Source organism: Rattus norvegicus, chromosome 5, assembly GCF_036323735.1.
Source record: "Rattus norvegicus strain BN/NHsdMcwi chromosome 5, GRCr8, whole genome shotgun sequence".
NCBI classification, from domain to species: domain Eukaryota; kingdom Metazoa; phylum Chordata; class Mammalia; order Rodentia; family Muridae; genus Rattus; species Rattus norvegicus.
Window position 1 is genome coordinate 156,936,369 of NC_086023.1, and position 16,821 is coordinate 156,953,189.

The 16,821-nt window shown below is 47.7% G+C and overlaps 1 protein-coding gene across 11 annotated transcripts in view; it reads left to right on the plus strand.

Annotated features, from left to right (window-relative positions):
* Ubr4 (ubiquitin protein ligase E3 component n-recognin 4) overlaps positions 1 to 16,821 on the plus strand; it is a 108,099-nt gene that overhangs the window by 17,340 nt on the left and 73,938 nt on the right. For all 11 annotated transcript variants that reach the window (XM_063287801.1, XM_063287793.1, XM_063287796.1 and 8 more), the window contains exons 12-28: positions 967 to 1,066; positions 1,191 to 1,328; positions 1,728 to 1,845; positions 2,709 to 2,896; positions 3,980 to 4,139; positions 4,224 to 4,309; positions 7,774 to 7,943; positions 9,092 to 9,374; positions 9,922 to 10,063; positions 10,261 to 10,340; positions 11,191 to 11,319; positions 11,950 to 12,132; positions 12,269 to 12,391; positions 12,478 to 12,707; positions 14,393 to 14,514; positions 15,374 to 15,471; positions 16,286 to 16,443. In XM_063287801.1, the coding sequence (XP_063143871.1) occupies positions 967 to 1,066; positions 1,191 to 1,328; positions 1,728 to 1,845; positions 2,709 to 2,896; positions 3,980 to 4,139; positions 4,224 to 4,309; positions 7,774 to 7,943; positions 9,092 to 9,374; positions 9,922 to 10,063; positions 10,261 to 10,340; positions 11,191 to 11,319; positions 11,950 to 12,132; positions 12,269 to 12,391; positions 12,478 to 12,707; positions 14,393 to 14,514; positions 15,374 to 15,471; positions 16,286 to 16,443 (2,508 nt within the window). The remainder of the gene's footprint in view (positions 1 to 966; positions 1,067 to 1,190; positions 1,329 to 1,727; positions 1,846 to 2,708; positions 2,897 to 3,979; positions 4,140 to 4,223; positions 4,310 to 7,773; positions 7,944 to 9,091; positions 9,375 to 9,921; positions 10,064 to 10,260; positions 10,341 to 11,190; positions 11,320 to 11,949; positions 12,133 to 12,268; positions 12,392 to 12,477; positions 12,708 to 14,392; positions 14,515 to 15,373; positions 15,472 to 16,285; positions 16,444 to 16,821) is intronic.

Sequence of the window (16,821 nt, forward strand, 5' to 3'; positions counted from 1 at the left end):
CAACACACGCTCTTTACTGCTGAGCCATCTCTTTTTGTTTGTATGGGTATTTTGGCTATATATGAGTGGGTGCGTGCGTGCACATGCCCGTATGTATGTATGTATGTATGTATGTATGTATGTATGTATGTATACCATATGCATTCCTGGAAGCCAGAAGAGGGCTTCGGATTTCCTGGATCTTAATTGCTAAGCCACCTCTCACTTCTGCCCCTCTTCCTTTCCTTGTTTTATGTTTTTATGTTTTTTGTTTTGAGATAGGGTTTCTAATAGCCTAACTGGCTGGCCTCACACTTAATATGCCGCTGATGGCCTTCAGCTCCTGGCCCTTCTGCCTCCCTCTCAAGTACCAGGTTTTCCAGGAATCTGCCATCACACCCATTTTGGCTTTTATTTTCTAAGGGAAGAAGTAGCAGGCAGCAAGTCCATTATGGATTGGCAAGTATTGTGAAGAAAAGAGACCAGAGCAAGAGGCTGGTAGGAGCTGTGTTGTGTTTTATAGGAATCATTCAGGATGAGGTGGAAGTAGATGTATTTAACATGAGTGGGACTCAGCGTGCCATCAGACATGTTCAGTGTGGGGCCAGGGAACTAGCGCAGCTAGGTGTGTCTTGCAGTCAAGAGGACCTACTCCCAGTTTTCAGAACCCAATGCCCATGTAAATCTAGCACTGGAGAGAAACTCTCTTCTGAGGAACAACATCCAGGTGTGACCTTTGATCGTTAGTTTGTTGTTTGTTGCATGGTGCGTGTGTGTGTGTGTGTGTGTGTGTGTGTGTGTGTGTGTCTGTGTGTGTGTGTGTGTCTGTGTGTGTGTGTGTGTCTGTGTGTAGTATTCTGTCCTCAGAGGGAAGGTTCCGATCTGTAAAGGGTTCTAGAGTGCCAGATTGGCAGAATAATGACCATTTCCAAGGTTATGATTCATTGCTAATGGTTTTAAAGGTCTGTGCTTCTGTTATTTGTATAGGCATCAGGGATTTGGGGTACTCTCAGTGATACTGGCAAACCATGCCATCAAGCTGCTGACATCTCTCTTTCAAGACCTGCAGGTGGAGGCGCTCCACAAGGTGAGGAGGCTCTGGAGTCCTTGGGTTGGTTGGTGGGGCTACTTGGCATGCAAATAGAGCATCGTGAAGGTTGTTTCTTGCCAGAGTAATATGACTAATACGCTTTGATTTTTGTTTTCATCAGGGCTGGGAGACAGATGGTCCCCCTGCAGTCCTGAGTATTATGGCCCAGAGTACCTCCACACAAAGGGTTCAGCGGCTGATTGACTCTGTCCCTCTGACAAACCTGCTCTTGACGCTGCTTTCCACTTCATACAGAAAGGTGGGTGGGAGCCAGCCATCCGTGAACTGGAGTGCGGCTGACATAGGCCATGATGTTGATGGATGCAGACTATGGTGCTGGCTTTAGAAAGGAATCCTCCCTAGATTCCTTCTCTCCTTCTCTTCCTGTCTCCTTTTCTTCCGGCCTAAGCTGGGCTTGCATTCCTGCATGCAGCTGATCCTCCTGTTTCAGGTTCTTTGGATGGCAGGCACATGATGTCACTATACCCAGCTTGACAGAGTACTTTGTGGAACTTTGGAAGTGGTTATTGATGATCAGTTTTAGCTGTCTGCTGTCCATGCTGGTCTGTGGTGACACATCTGAAGCAGAAGCATGGCGGACACTGCAGCTCCTGGCTCTGGCTCTGGGCTCACGAGCTCTGCACTCTTGTGTCCCCAGGCATGTGTCCTGCAGCGGCAGAGGAAGGGCTCCATGAGCAGTGACGCCAGTGCCTCCACTGACTCCAACACCTACTATGAAGACGACTTCAGTAGCACTGAGGAGGATAGCAGCCAAGGTAGCTAGAGATAGCCTCTGCTCACTCCTTGTGCTTCTCCGCCTGTGCTTTTATGTGTTCTCAAAATGATGTACTGTTTAAGAGCAGCTGGAGGGCCAGGGTTGGTGGGAAAGGGCTTGCCTGAAATGCGTGAAGTCCTGGGCTAGATCCCCTCCACCTGGTAAACCGGATGTGGTAACATCCCAGCACTAGGAAGGGAGGAAGAGAGGCAGAGGCTCAAGGTCGTTGTTGATACACCTTACAGAATTGAAGGCCAGCCTGGGCTAAAGAGTAAGTTGAGTGTCAAGGCTCAATGTAAATGACTGCTTTCAGCCAATCCCATGTAGCTTTTCAGTAAGAACCATGGTGTTTGTTCCTTTGTTGACCTATATTGGGGCCTCCGTCCTCCCTGCTCAGGTCAGAGGGCCATGTGGCAGGGGATTGGTTTAACCATGGGCTTGTACCTGAGGCGCTCATAGGGAGGAGGGAGCTGAAGATGTGTAGAGGAGATGGTCTCGGGTTGTTGGTTTTTGTTTTTTGGTTTTTTTTCATGCTCAAGTTTTCAGAACAGTTTGAAACACCAGGGGCTATGAGTCTTACCATCTTGGGTGTGCAGCCGATGAGACTAGTTTGCTCTTATAAATGTTTTACCCCTTTCTAGGTGGGCTGATAAGGGGAAATGGCTTCTCTTCTGTGGTTGGACCCTTTAAGTTTTACCGCACTGGAACCCATGTATAATGAGACGGAAGCACTCGTGTGCTCATTTAGATGACAGATTGACACGGTCCGCTCCCGTCTTCAGCATCAGGGTGTCCTGTGATCCTTGACTTGTGCAGTTACAGAAACAGGTTCACAAGTATAAAAACCATGCTCTTTCTCTTCAGATGATGACAGTGAGCCAATTTTGGGGCAGTGGTTTGAGGAGACCATCTCTCCCAGTAAGGAAAAAGCTGCGCCTCCACCCCCTCCCCCGCCCCCTCCCCTGGAGAGCTCTCCTCGGGTTAAAAGCCCCAGTAAACAGGCGTCTGGTGAGAAGGGCAACATCTTGGCCAGTCGCAAAGATCCTGAGTTGGTAAGAGCAGATTTCCCAGGTTCTATGGGGGGAAATTACTTGAGTAGAGTGAGTGGTTGAGCTGAGAAGCAGACGTCCGAGCTGAAGCATTTATAAGTGGGGTAACTGCAGTGCTTAGCTCTGTGTCTGCAGGGCTTCCAGTAGGAAATCCCATCATTAAATAGTGTGCGTGCTTCTAGGACTGACAGCTACTATTAGCACAGTCTCTAGGGGTAAATAAATAGAAGTCGGTTGACTGGTTCTCCGCCAGAGGCTGAATGTGTCCTTGTTGGGCGTGACTGTTGTTGCCCTGAGAGTGTCATGAGTGAGTTTTCAAAGCCTCTAGCATAGGTTCTGTGCATCATAAATGTTTACTTACTGATACAACCAATATTTATTGATTATCTTCTGTATTTTAGTCCCTTTTCTGATAATTTATCAGAGTAATGAGTCAAGCACAATTCTTTAATGTAGCTTTATACATGTTAAGGTTAGGAACATAAAACACTTAAGTGTGTTTTTCTATTTTTTTAAATATCTATTTTATGTATATGAGTATATGGTAGCTCTCCTCAGACACATCAGAAGAGGGCATCGGATCCCATTACAGATGGTTGTGAGCCACCATGTGGTTGCTGGGACTTGAACTCAGGACCTCTGGAAGAGCAGCCAGTGCTCTCAACCACTGAGCCATCTCTCTAGCCCTTATATAATCATTTAAAAATTAGTTTTTAGAATAATGACAAGCTAGTTTAACAGTTGAGAAGTGAGAATATCTGTATGTATAGTAATCACTGTATAATAATCACTGTATAGTCATCATTGATATAGGGTCAGTCTCCAGTATGTTACTGGTAATGTCTTGAGGGACAGGGATGGGTCAGCTTAGAGGTTCTGCCTTACACTGTGTTTTCTGAGGTTGGTTGCGTTGAGTGGGTCTGCCCTTCTGTGCAGCTGAGTTCCAATATGGACGTTCCCACTGGAGAATTAGTGATAGTCTTCACTTTTGGAGACTTCTGGGCCTTGTGTAATTCCAGTGAATTTATGGTTGGCAGAAGCGCGGTACAGCATGGCACGGCTCTGAGCTGTTTCTGTCCTTTTTAGTTCTTAGGTCTGGCTTCCAACATCCTGAACTTTATCACCTCTTCCATGCTGAACTCTCGGAACAATTTCATCCGGAACTATCTGAGCGTGTCTCTTTCCGAGCAGCACATGGCCACCTTGGCCAGCATCATTAAGGAGGTGGACAAAGATGGACTCAAGGGTCAGTGGAAAGATTGGGTGCTGCTTCAGGGCACTCAGGCTGGTCTAAGTCCCCAAGTAACTGTCTCCCTCTGTCCGCCCGAAGGGTCATCGGATGAGGACTTTGCTGCTGCTCTCTACCACTTCAACCACTCCCTGGTGACCTCCGACCTACAGTCCCCGAACCTGCAGGTTGGTGTGCACTGTGGCTACCCAGAGGGAGTACGTTCCACTGTCCCGGGGGTGTGGTGGCTCTCATCATTGAAGGGTATTTTGTCCTTGCTCTCTGCTGGGCAGAGCTGCGCTCCAGTTTCTGTGTTCCCCTATGCAGAGGTTAGGGTTTCTGGAAGAAAAAGGTATCCTTTCCCCCAAGTCATAAAGATTAAAGGAAGGACAGAGATAAACTCCCAGTGCTTCTCAGAATAGACCAGTAGGTGGTACTCCCAGAAGCTGTTTATAAAATGAGGTTGATAAATGTTCACCGTCTTATGGGGAAGTGCACTTTCAAGGAGCGACCCGATCACAGAACATGCTCTCCTTTACAAACTCATCAACCTGAGTCCAGGACCTTGATGGTGAGCGTCAACCACTTGATTCCCCACAAAGAAGGTGCTGCTCGCAGTCCTAAGTCCTCACTGTTTTAGTTTCATACGTATCTATAATCACCAAATCAAACACAGTGTTAGCTTACAGAGAGTGGCATTCTGTGCTTGTGTGCTTTACTTTTCTCGTATTAATCACACAGTGTCTGTGGTCAGGGTTTGTCTGCAGTGGGTATGTGGAGCCTTTATTTACAGTCTGATACCACTGTGCTTGCACTGCACCGCTCGACCCATCTCCGCTTCCCCTGAGATACGTTTGATCCATCTTGTGTCCATGTTCATTGCATTCCAGTGTTACCTGTTATGTGTGGAGGAGACTGGCTCTCCTGGGGCTGTCCCTTGGAGTAGAATTGCCAGGTCTTACAGGGTGAGCAGCCCATCAGACCACCAACAAGATGACAGGTTGTGTGGATTCACATCCTTTTCTCATATTTGGTAGTATTCATGTTTGAGAACTTGGTTTGTTTTTAAAACTGGACTTCTCAGTAGTTGTGGTTGACTTGGAACTTGATACAGCCTAGCCAGGTCTCAAACTCCGGGCAGTCCTCCTGCATTACAGGCTCATGTCATTGCACCTAGTTGCTAACTTTTTGTAATGAGCAAAGTTAGTCTTTCCTAATCTTTATTTAGTGTACATAGAGTTTCCTGAGGCGATTGTTAAACATTTACATTCTGGGTCGGGGGTGGGGTGGGGGGGGCAGTCAGTGGCATAGCATTTGCTTAATCGTATGCCCTGGCCTTGATCCCAGCACCACAGACTAAAGGATGATTTCCTCAAGATCCTTCTTTTGGTGCCGTTTCATCAGGTGGATCTCTAGTAGTTTGACCTGAAACTATTTTGAAAGTTTATTAACTGTTAATTATTTCATTATCCTTGGCAACATAGTGAGACTCTAATCTCAAGAATCCAAATAAAACAGCTATTTCTGCAGACACCAGGTGCACCCCTGTATTTTAGGAACTTGCTAGTGTTTCCCAAAGGGATAAAATCTAGGAAGGTATAGGAAAAAGTTAAAATTTCAGGAACCCAAACTGTTTGAGATATTTCTTTTTTTTTTTTTTTTTTTTTTTTGTTCTTTTTTTCGGAGCTGGGGACCGAACCCAGGGCCTTGCGCTTCCTAGGCAAGCGCTCTACCGCTGAGCTAAATCCCCAACCCCAGAGATATTTCTTGTTTTTCTTTTTTTTTTTTTTTAATTTTTTTTTTTTTTCGGAGCTGGGGACCGAACCCAGGGCCTTGCGCTTCCTAGGCAAGCGCTCTACCACTGAGCCAAATCCCCAACCCCGAGATATTTCTTAAAGTGTTCTCTTGTTTAAAAGGATAGTCATGAAGTTTATTACCTCCTGCCTACTGTTAAGTGAAAGGTTTTGGTAGGAAGGGGATGTCAGTTGAGTAATGAGAACATTGAGGTTAGTGTGTGGCCTGCAGAGGCTTTCCAGACTGTCCAAAGCGGTCCCTGCCACAGTGCTCAGCCCTTTCCCCAGATAGAAGATTATTGAGGGAAGCTTCAGAGGTCATACTACCCTGTCCTGCTTAAACTTGTCCAGAGGTGAGAGATGAATGCATTTCTCTGGGGAGCAGGAGTCCCTAGGCCTCTGGTAGCAATGCTGTCTGTCCTCAGCAGTTGAGGGGCGACTGTGGCTAGTGCACACTGCTGACCGCAGGGCAAAGGGAATCCCCAGGCCTCTGTCATTCCCTCCCTTGCTGTGCGTTGTTAAGCACCTCTGCTATGACTAGGAAGTGAAGGATGCCTGTCCTCACCTGTCTGTGACCGAATCCCTCTACGTGGGCTTTGCTTCCTTGGCGTGATAGATGAAGCAGTTCTGCCCAGGTGCTGAATTAAAAGGAGAGCGCTGTGTCTTGACCTTGGTCTGCAGCTGTCAGGATGCTAAAGGACTGCTGTTCTTAGTGAGACCCAGAACCTCTGGTTACTTAGGGAAGAAATGAAAGCCCGCCTTTCCCACTGGAGGGCTGTGGGAAAGTGCTGGATGCAGCCGTCTGCTGCCTTCCTAGGGCGTGGAGCAGGCAGTCCCCTAAGCTGGGTGAGGTCATCCAGGCAGGGCTCCCTTTCAGAATTGCTCCCTTGTAATTGATGCTGTTGGAATAACAGCCTTCCCCATTCCATCCTGCATACGGTCTACTTCGTTCTTTATTAGTGCGGCGGAACATGGAACACGCACTCTGACTGCCTGGCATGCTCACTGGGAAAGCGCATGCATGACTCTTGGGGCAGTGTTTGGCCTGGGGTCACTGACTGGTGCTTAAAGATCCATGTAGTTGGAATGATGAATGGTGAATTCCAAGGACTTGCATTTAGTGTGTCAGACTTAGAAATTTCTTGTAACATGATTTGTGTTTTCCAAAACCATATGGGAAATCAGGCATTTGTGCAGTGTTGGTACAAGATAGGCACATTTGGAGTGGTGTAGCCTTACACTTGTGTGGTGTTCAATGGCACCTACTCACTGGGTGTTTGCACTTAGTTGGCCAGGAGGTACCCTCAGCTGGGGACAAGGACAGCTCTGCTGAGAAATACATGCTGGCTCTCACAGGCCACATTTCTCTATTTACCTTGTTTTACCGCTTGTCATATACACAAGCTGATGCCTCCCTGAGGATGGCACAATCTGAGTAACTGGCTGTGAGTAAAGTCCACAGCTAGGTGTCCTGGCACAAGCCTTATTCCTGTGAGTCAGGGCCAGCAGGCTGCCAAAACAAAGCAAAAACATCCAGTCCACTTGCTGCTGTGACATCTGCTGAATTCCCTTCTGGAGGTTCACTTTCCAGTCTTTTTGAATGCTGTCTGACTCCACTGTGTCCAAGCTCTTGTCCGTTTTCAGCACCTGTTGTAGGCTTTGATTCAGCTGCAGGTGTGATTAGGGTCTATCTTATTTGTCTAATTTGTTGAACAACAAGATTTGTCTCCAGATCTCTTCTAGACATATACTGCCAAGTCCTATCTTCATTATTAGAAAAAGGAGCGTAGGTAATATACGTGACTTTTTGACTCGTTCCGTGTCTCTCTTCTAATAGTCCACTGTGTCCTTTCTTTCAGAATACACTGCTACAGCAGCTGGGAGTTGCTCCTCTCTCCTCAGGCCCTTGGCCCCTCTACATTCACCCCCAAGGCCTCTCTGTGCTTTCCCGCCTCCTGCTTATCTGGCAGCATAAAGCTGGAGCACAAGGTGACCCTGACGTCCCTGAATGCCTGAAAGTGTGGGACAGGTAAGGCTCTAACACAAGGTCTGTAGGTGACTGAGCACTATTTTCCAGGGGTCCGACTGGTTGGTTGGCCATCTGGCTGTGAGAAGCTGCTTTGTGTGTTTAGAGGGGGTAGAGAGGTGATGGGGGAGTATGGCAGATGTGCTGTGATCTGGGAAGAGATGCCTTCTATAGCTAGATTTAGTGATCTGTAGGGAGATTTAGTGATCACTGTTGTTCAGAGCCCAGATTTCAAAGATGGCTGGTCTCTTAAAAGAGAAAGACTGAGTGAGCTGCCCTTGGTTAGTGTGCTTCCTACCGAGCCCATGATGAGAGGCTTGCTGCCATTTTTGGATACATTTTAAAGAACTTGTTTCCTTCGGGGAAGCTAAGCCTAATCACCTAAATCCCCCTTAGATGGACTTTTTTTTTTTTGCCGGTTTTGTTTACATGGTTAGGCTTCAAAGCAGTTTGTTTTCCTAAAAGGCTTTGCTCTTCTATCCCTCAGCCCAGGATCAAATAGCTGTACTCTTGGATTTTCCAGATCATAGCCCTCTTTGAATGCCAGAGGGCCACTATGATCTTCATGGCACAGTCTTGAAGAAGGCTCTGAGAGCTAGGGATGGAGGAAGGGCTCCCTTGTTAAAGCACAAATCTCTTTCCTAAAAGCCAAAGGGCATGCATAGTCGGCTGTGCTCACTCCTTTTTGTATAAAGTCTCTGACAAGTTCTTGAATATTAACGTCTCCTTTCCCTCTCCCTTTCCTTCTGGGTCCCACTGTGTACCCTACCTAGCTTAGAAAACTCTGTGTGTGTGTGTGTGTGTGTGTGTGTGTGTGTGTGTGTGTGTGTGTGTCTGTCTGTCTGTCTGTCTGTCTGTCTGTCTGTCTCTGTCTGTCTCACCGATCACTTCTGGCACACCATTCTTGTAGAGGTCAGAGGACAACTTGTGGCGTTGGTTCTCTCTTACCGTGTGAGACCTGGGGTTGACACAAGGGGAGGCAGGCTTGTTGGCAAGTGTTTTAACTCGGCTGAGTCATCTTGCTGGCCCACATCTGACTTTGGCTTCTTTGCACCAGTTTTCTTCTTTAACTTGTTCTGCATTGGGTGTTGAGGTATTGGGGCTTTTCTGGGGTTTCTCCACCAGATCTGCTCCCCTTTTCTCTGCTCCAGGTTCTTGACCACAATGAAGCAGAGTGCACTGCAGGGGGTGGTGCCCAGTGAGACCGAAGACCTGAACATCGAGCACCTGCAGCTGCTGCTGCTCATCTTCCACAGCTTCTCTGAGAAGGGCCGCCGGGCCATCTTGACCACACTGGTGCAGAGCATCCAGGAGCTGAGTGTTAACATGGAGGTGCAGATGCGCTCTGCCCCGCTGATTCTGGCCCGCCTCCTCTTGATCTTCGACTACCTACTTCATCAGTACTCCAAAGCCCCTGTGTATCTGTTTGAGCAGGTGAAGACTCACACACTCTCCTCGAGCTCCATTCTTTGCCGGCAATAAGGTTTTATCTGTGGCTGTGAAGACTTTGTGGGAAGGGCTACCTAAGCCTTCGGGATTGGCCCTTCTGTGTGGCCTGAAGTGGTAACTGGGGACTACTCAATGGCTGATGATTGGTGGCTGCCCTCTTGTTCTCGTGTTTACTCGTCCAGCCTGCATTTCTAGTAGCAACAGTGTCCTCAGCCTTGCCCCTTCCCTCAGTATTAGTGCCTGAGGAAGGGTCCCACAGTGAATGTACTTGTAGCCTTCCGTGACTATACACAAGAGGACGAGAGGGTGGATAAGAGCGCCGTGCTCAGCAGTCCTTGAACTAGTTCACGGGGTATCATTCCCCTGATGCACTACCAAAAATTTGCTTTCCAAAAAAAAAATTACAGAAATATCTTCAAAATTCCATCTTCATTTGATGCTGCAAGTTTTGGTATTGCTAGGTATGTTATCCCTGGTGTGAGAAGCATACTGGTGACTGTATATCCTTAACTCAAACGTCTGTGTTTCAAAGGTGCAACACAACCTGCTAAGCCCCCCTTTTGGGTGGGCAAGTGGATCCCAAGACAGCAGCAGCAGCAGCCGCCGAGCCAACATTCCTCTGTATCATGGGTTCAAGGAAGTCGAAGAAAATTGGTCCAAACATTTTTCATCAGGTCAGAAAGAAGGTTGTCAGCAAGAGGGTGATGACATACTGGTGTTTATTGGTGGAGGCTTGGTCACTCTAGGAGGCTCTTTGACCTCATGACTCAGTCTCCTCCTGTGGGTGGTACATTACCTGCTGGTTTAGAAAAGTTTTAGACATTGACTTTCACATGCCTCACACTTGCTTAATAAGGTCATCATTCTCCAGATGCAGCCCCACAACCCAGGTTCTACTGTGTCCTGTCCACTGAGGCCTCCGAGGAAGATTTGAACCGGCTGGATTCTGAGGTACTGGGAATTTTCTTTTTTCTTTCTGTCTTTCTTCTTCTCTTCTTCCCTTTTTTTTACCCCTAAGAGTCAGGATCTTTCCTAATGCAATTAAGGCAGCTTCAGATGCCTGAGGGAGGTCAAGCAATCATCCCACCTCAGCTTCCTGAGTAAATTCGGTTTTAAGGTGTGCCATGCCCTGCCCTCTTCAAGAGTTGGAAGCCATTTTTTTTTTTTTTTTTTTTTTTTGGTTCTTTTTTTTCGGAGCTGGGGACCGAACCCAGGGCCTTGCGCTTCCTAGGCAAGCGCTCTGCCACTGAGCCAAATCCCCAACCCCTGGAAGCCATTTTTACACAGACGCCCTCCATTCTCCAGGTGTGGGGCAAACACCCCATAGATGCTAAGTTCGGGATGAGTAACAACTTTCTATTATGAGGAAATTTGACCTGTGCTAGCATTTGAGTGTCTAAAAGGAAAACATCAGAAACTCAACAAATCATTTAATAAAAGTGGTTGCCTTACTCTGTCATTCTAAAGCCTGCATCTGTATGCTTGTAGTACTACACAGACTGAAGCGTGAAGCCCACAGCTGGCAGTCTGCTGCAAGACCACCAATTAAAGATGGGTTGAGATGTTTTTATAGTCAGGAGGCTTAGTTTTTGTGCAGGGCCAGGAGGAGTAAATGTTTAAATATGAAGAAAAGAATTGTCTTTTTTTTTTTAATTTTCTGAGATGGCTTCATTGTGCAGTCCACTGGCCTGGAACTCACAGAGATATCCCCCCTCTCACTCTCCCACCGTTCGAGTACTGGGATCAGAGGTGTGCATCACCACATCCAGACCTGTGTTGTTTTGGTCTTTCTTGCTCTTAGGCATGTGAAGTTCTTTTCTCCAAGCTTGTCAAGTACGATGAACTATATTCTTCACTGACTGCCCTGCTTGCGGCTGGGTCTCAGCTTGATACAGTCAAGAGGAAGGAAAATAAGAACATGACAGCCCTGGTAAGATGGTGGACACTGGGAGGGGCTGGGTGTGTGTGTATGGTGACCCATCGTTCTATTGAAGTTCCCTCTGGGCCTGAGCTACCTATGTATTCAGTGTTTGTTTGCAAAATCGACGGGCTCTATAGCATTTCTACGTAGTTTGCCTGGTTCTGTCATCTGTAAGTTTATGTTTTGGTTGAAGTTGAGAGAAATGTGACTCTGAGGGTTAATAGCTGCCGCCTGATTGCTGTGTCACTGCAGAAGCCTCACACTTGAGCTTTTATGAGCCTGTGAGTGCGTACGGATTTCTCAAGGTCTCAGAACAGTTCTCAACAGTTCCAGGCCGCTGGCTAATGGCTGGCTGGCTGTGGCCCTGCCCAGCTCGTGTCTCTCCTGTTTAGGTGGTAAAGTACTGAGGAGCCAGAGCTGCCTGAGTGCGTCCTTGCAGCTTCTAAGAGTTCAGAGAGCGGCAGAGTGTCCTAGTGTGTCCGCCCGTTTGACGTAGTGTTTATGTGCTAAGATGCTCTAGCGGGCCTCTCAGGTCACAGTAGACATAGGTTCCGTTTGGGAGGCTGCCTTTGGAACACTTGTTACCTCAGGGAGAGCCGAGCGGGCCGCATGCTTCCACTGCTCTGTTCACCTCCTCAGGAGGCCTGCGCCCTGCAGTATTACTTCTTGATTCTCTGGAGGATCTTGGGAATTTTACCGCCTTCAAAGACTTACATGAACCAACTGGCCATGAACTCACCTGAGATGAGCGAATGCGACATCTTACACACTCTGCGGTGGTCGTCCCGCCTCCGGATCAGTTCCTATGTCAGCTGGATAAAGGTGCCAAAGGGGAGCTCAGCTTGCTGTGAGGGCGCCTCACGGGCCACTTGCTTTGTGCCACGGGGACTTTTAAAGTCAATGAAAGCTTTGGACTTTGCAGGTGGTTTTCCTAAACTCTCTCTTGCTATCCAAATAGGATCACCTTATCAGACAAGGCATGAGGCCCGAGCATGCGGGCTCGCTTGTTGAGCTGGCCGCCAGCAAGTGCAGTTCAGTGAAGTACGATGTCGAGATCGTAGAGGAGTACTTTGCCCGACAGGTATGCCATTGTTCTGATTGTAATGGCAGGACCGGGCTTTGCCAGAGCCTTCTCACAACTAATTCACATCCTGGGTGTTTTTAAAGATCTCGTCATTCTGCTCCATTGACTGCACCACTGTTCTCCAGCTGCATGAGATCCCTAGTCTGCAGTCCATCTACACCCTGGACGCAGCTGTCTCAAAGGTGCAGGTCTCTCTGGATGAGCACTTTTCTAAGATGGCTGCAGAGACCGACCCTCATAAGTCATCTGAGATCACCAAGAACCTCCTTCCAGCCACGCTGCAGCTCATTGACACCTACGCCTCATTCACAAGGTGTGGAGATCAGTGCTCTCTCTGGAGGACCCCGGGGTCTGTGTGTGTGAGCGTCCTTTCCTTGTGTGTGAGCTTTGCTTTTTTCCCTTTGGGGCAGGATGTGAAAGGGTGACGGAGAAGTTCAGTCAGCTGGTGAGTCCCAGGATGTTTAAGTTATAATTTCATGAGGTCCTTGTAGAAGTGCAGCTCTTGGCTACAGAGAGGATAGCTGTTTTTCTGAGTGTCTCTTCTCAGTGGGAATGAGGCCCTTGCAGGACTTGCATTTCATGGACCCAGACCTAGGACCAATTGTTAACTCTGTTTGAAACAGTCATAGTCTGTGGCTTCCTCTGGAGCCTATGGCAGCCCTATGGCCTCAGCCTCCCAGATGTGGGCTTACAGAGAGACAAATATTCCTTAATGGGTTAAAGGCTATTTCAAGCTGTTCTCTTTTCCAGCAAACTTTGCAAATTATACATTCTGTAAAACTTGCTGAGCAGTTGATATTTAAAAATTTAAAGTTCATTTTCAGTATATACAAATTGGAGACTGCTCACAAATTGAGATTCCTGGTTTTCGCTAAATTGGAACTGGGAGATTCTGTCTTCAGTACTTGGAGTAAAAAGGAGGAACAGTCAGGCCTAGTGGCCTACACAAGCAGTCCTAGCACTTAGGGCGCAGAGACAGGAGGACTGCTAGGTAGTTGACTCAGCTACCTGAGACCTCGATTCTACACTGCCTGTCCCCAGAAGTGCTTGTGAGCAGTCTGCTAGGCTGGCAAAGCCGGCCTCAACACAACAATCTGGTGCTGTGGGGGAGCGGCTTTTCCTTACAGCAGGTCCTGCCTGGCCATCTCATTGACGATCTGGTCCTTGGGATTTCATTGTTCAACCCCTGTTCTGTGGTGATTATTCACTGATAGGGACCTGGATTGTTGTAACTTAAATAATCCTGTCTCTTAGTGTCTGATGCCTTGTAGATTGAGGGCTGTTGCTGGGGGCAGTTACATTGAAGAAACTTGAGGCATAACTAGATAACAAATGCCCTACTGTGTGTATCATTCTTGATGTTGGTATGATGCAGCAGCCACATCTAAGCATGGGTCTGCCCTCTGCAGAACCTAGGCTTTGATCTGCCTCCTGGACCAGTGTTTCCCCAAACTGAACTCTGACTAATAAGTTGGGAAATGTTATGTAAATTAAGACTGAACAGGTTTTGTTTTCTTTTGTTTTTACATATATCTATCTTCTGTCTAGCCATCCATCCATCTATCTTGTTTTTCAAGAAATAGTTTATGTGTGTAGGCCTGGCTGCCCTAGAACTCACTCTGTAGACCAGGTTAGCCTTAAACTAAGAGATCTCCCTGTCTGTCTCCCAAGTGGGATTAAATTAAAGCATCTGGCTTATTTTTTAAAACATGATCTCTGTGTGTGTGTGTGTGTGTGTGTGCGCGCGCGCGCCTGCGTGTGTGTGTCTTTTGCTGACTTTCCAAGAAGGGGAAGGAGGATAGATGTATTCAGGATCCTTTAGATTTGTTGGTCATGCAGTCATGTTGGGAGCTTTTCTGAGGGTGGGCTGTTTGGGAAAGAGTTACTCAGAAGGAGCTGGCACTGTGACTTGTCCTTAAATAGATTGGAAACAGAGGTGCTGGCTCTTAAGCTTCTCGACCTTATTCCTACAGTGTTTGCTTCCTCCTTTCCCTTCAGAGCCTATCTGCTTCAGAACCTTAATGAAGAGGGATCCACTGAGAAGCCCTCCCAGGAGAAGCTGCATGGCTTTGCAGCAGTCTTGGCTATCGGCTCGAGTAGGTGCAAGGCAAACACACTGGGTGAGTGACCTCGGCGCTTTTGTGTGATGATGGCTTCACTCCCTGCCTACTAGCCTCACCAGAGCCACCTTGACTGTCAGGCATTTCCATGGGCGTATCTGATTGGCTCTTCCAGTAACTCTGTGAGTTGTTCTTGTTCACTTACAGAGAAACTGAGGTTTAGGACAAGTTCATCAGCCATGACTCCTGTGCAGTCAGTGAAGCTGAAATCTAAACCAGGAGCAGCTCCTTCCTGAGGGCAAGGCTGCTCACCATTCCTGCACTCGTTTGGTGGAGTTCTTTGTTGTACAGAATTTACTAACAGTCTCTATCCTTGCCCAGGAGTGATCTGCCACAAAACCAGGGTGGAGGACTTTTAGAGCTCCTGAGCAGGAGGGCTGGGCAACTCAACTTCCCCACTATACCCTGCTGCCACATGCCCAGTGTCACATTTAATAGTCTTCACTTTTGGAGTCTCACTACTGCTTCCCTGAGTGCTGTGCATGGGGATTCATGATCCCTGCCCTCAGGATTTGTCTTCTGGGGGTCGGGAGGAGTTCAAAGCAATACTTCCTCTGAGACCAGGTGGGGAGGCAACAGGACCAATGGCGATAGCAGCTTGACATGCTTAGATGCTTCCTCCTTTGTTTTCGGTTGTCATCTTTACTTGTGAGATTAGACCATGACTGGTGGGAATGAGAGCCTCACCAACTGCGATTGCTAGCTGCTGGGTAATTATTAGCTGCGTCTCTGACATGGTTCAGCTGCGGGAACGGCCATCTAAGCTGTCTTAGTAATGATCCTGACATTTGGGCTGCTCTAAAGGCTCCATCATTCCTCCTTTTTTATGATGGTTGCTCATCCTTACTGTCGCCTGCAGGTCCAACTCTGGTGCAGAATTTACCGTCATCAGTGCAATCGGTCTGTGAGTCCTGGAATAACATCAATACCAACGAGTTTCCCAACATTGGATCCTGGGTGAGTCCCTGTGGTTCCGGGGCTACTGCCGAGCACTGAAGCCCTCTGTCCTTACTCTTCCTCTTGAGGCTGGAGTTGGCTCCGTGCAGCTGAGTTAGTCGGTGTCTTAGATTACCAAGTGTTCTCACGTGGCCTCTTTGCCTTGAAGCCCACGTTACCAGAGCACAGACCACTGTATTTCTCTGAGCCTTGCCTCTGTCACCTGTGAAACTCGGGTTGCATGTGATGTGCTGTCACAGGTTATGTTACATGTGTGTCAGTGTGTCAGATGCCGCTCTGCAGTGAGTTTGTGCAGCAGACTTGAGCCCTTAGGCTCTCTGGGCTGTGGGGTGCTGTGGAATTCTTGTGTCTGTCCCACTCACACTACTCTGCAAACAGATTATTCTTTCTTTAAAGTTCTGTAGAGGAGCAAAGTCTGCTCCGTCTTCTCTTGGCTTCACAACTGTGGCCTATTGATAGCACCCAGCAGTTTTCCAAAGGATAATTACAGTCCTAGTAGTGGGGACCAAATGCATTCAAAGTCCAGAGCCTTCCTAGCCATTAGAGACAGGCAGCAGTTTTACTGTTACATGTTCAGATCCGTTGGAGGGAGTATTGGGTATTTAACTATTAATCTGTTTTAATGAAATTTGGCTGCCTTCTCCGCTCAGCTCAGTGTCCTCAGAGGCCTGCGCACAGTGGAGTGGAGAGTACTGTTTGCAAACCTTAGTGAGGCCCTCACTCATGGTAGATTTTTTTAAAATTTGCGTCAGTGGATTTTGCCCAGGGTTGATGGTCCGTCTGTCCATTCCACTCGGTTCTCTCTTCCTTTCAGCGCAATGCATTTGCCAACGACACCATCCCATCGGAGAGTTATATCAGTGCAGTGCAGGCTGCTCACCTGGGGACTCTGTGTGGCCAGAGTCTGCCCCTGGCGGCTTCCCTGAAACATGCCCTCCTCTCCCTGGTCAGGTTGACTGGGGATCTGATTGTGTGAGTACTAGAGCCTGGAGCCCAGCCCCTGTGTTCACGATGGTGTGCTGTCTTCTGGCTGAAGCAGTAGAGTTGAGGTGACAGTGATTTTACTCCTAAGTGTTTGGTAGAGTCGAGGAGGGCCAACCACCAGACAGGCAGTTGGGTCACGGGAACCATGCTGCTTTGCCTTCAAAGTGGTCCAGATTCCTGACTGTTCTAGAGTTTTCAAGGATGGATTGCTTTCTCCGGTTTTAGTTTATTATGAAAGTGTCTTATTAATTTGCTATTTTAATAAATAATGCATTGTTATATGGAAATGATTTTTGCTTCTGACAGTGAAGAAGAATATGAAATGGTATGGGTATACACACATAAGAAATCACTGTCAAGGAGGGA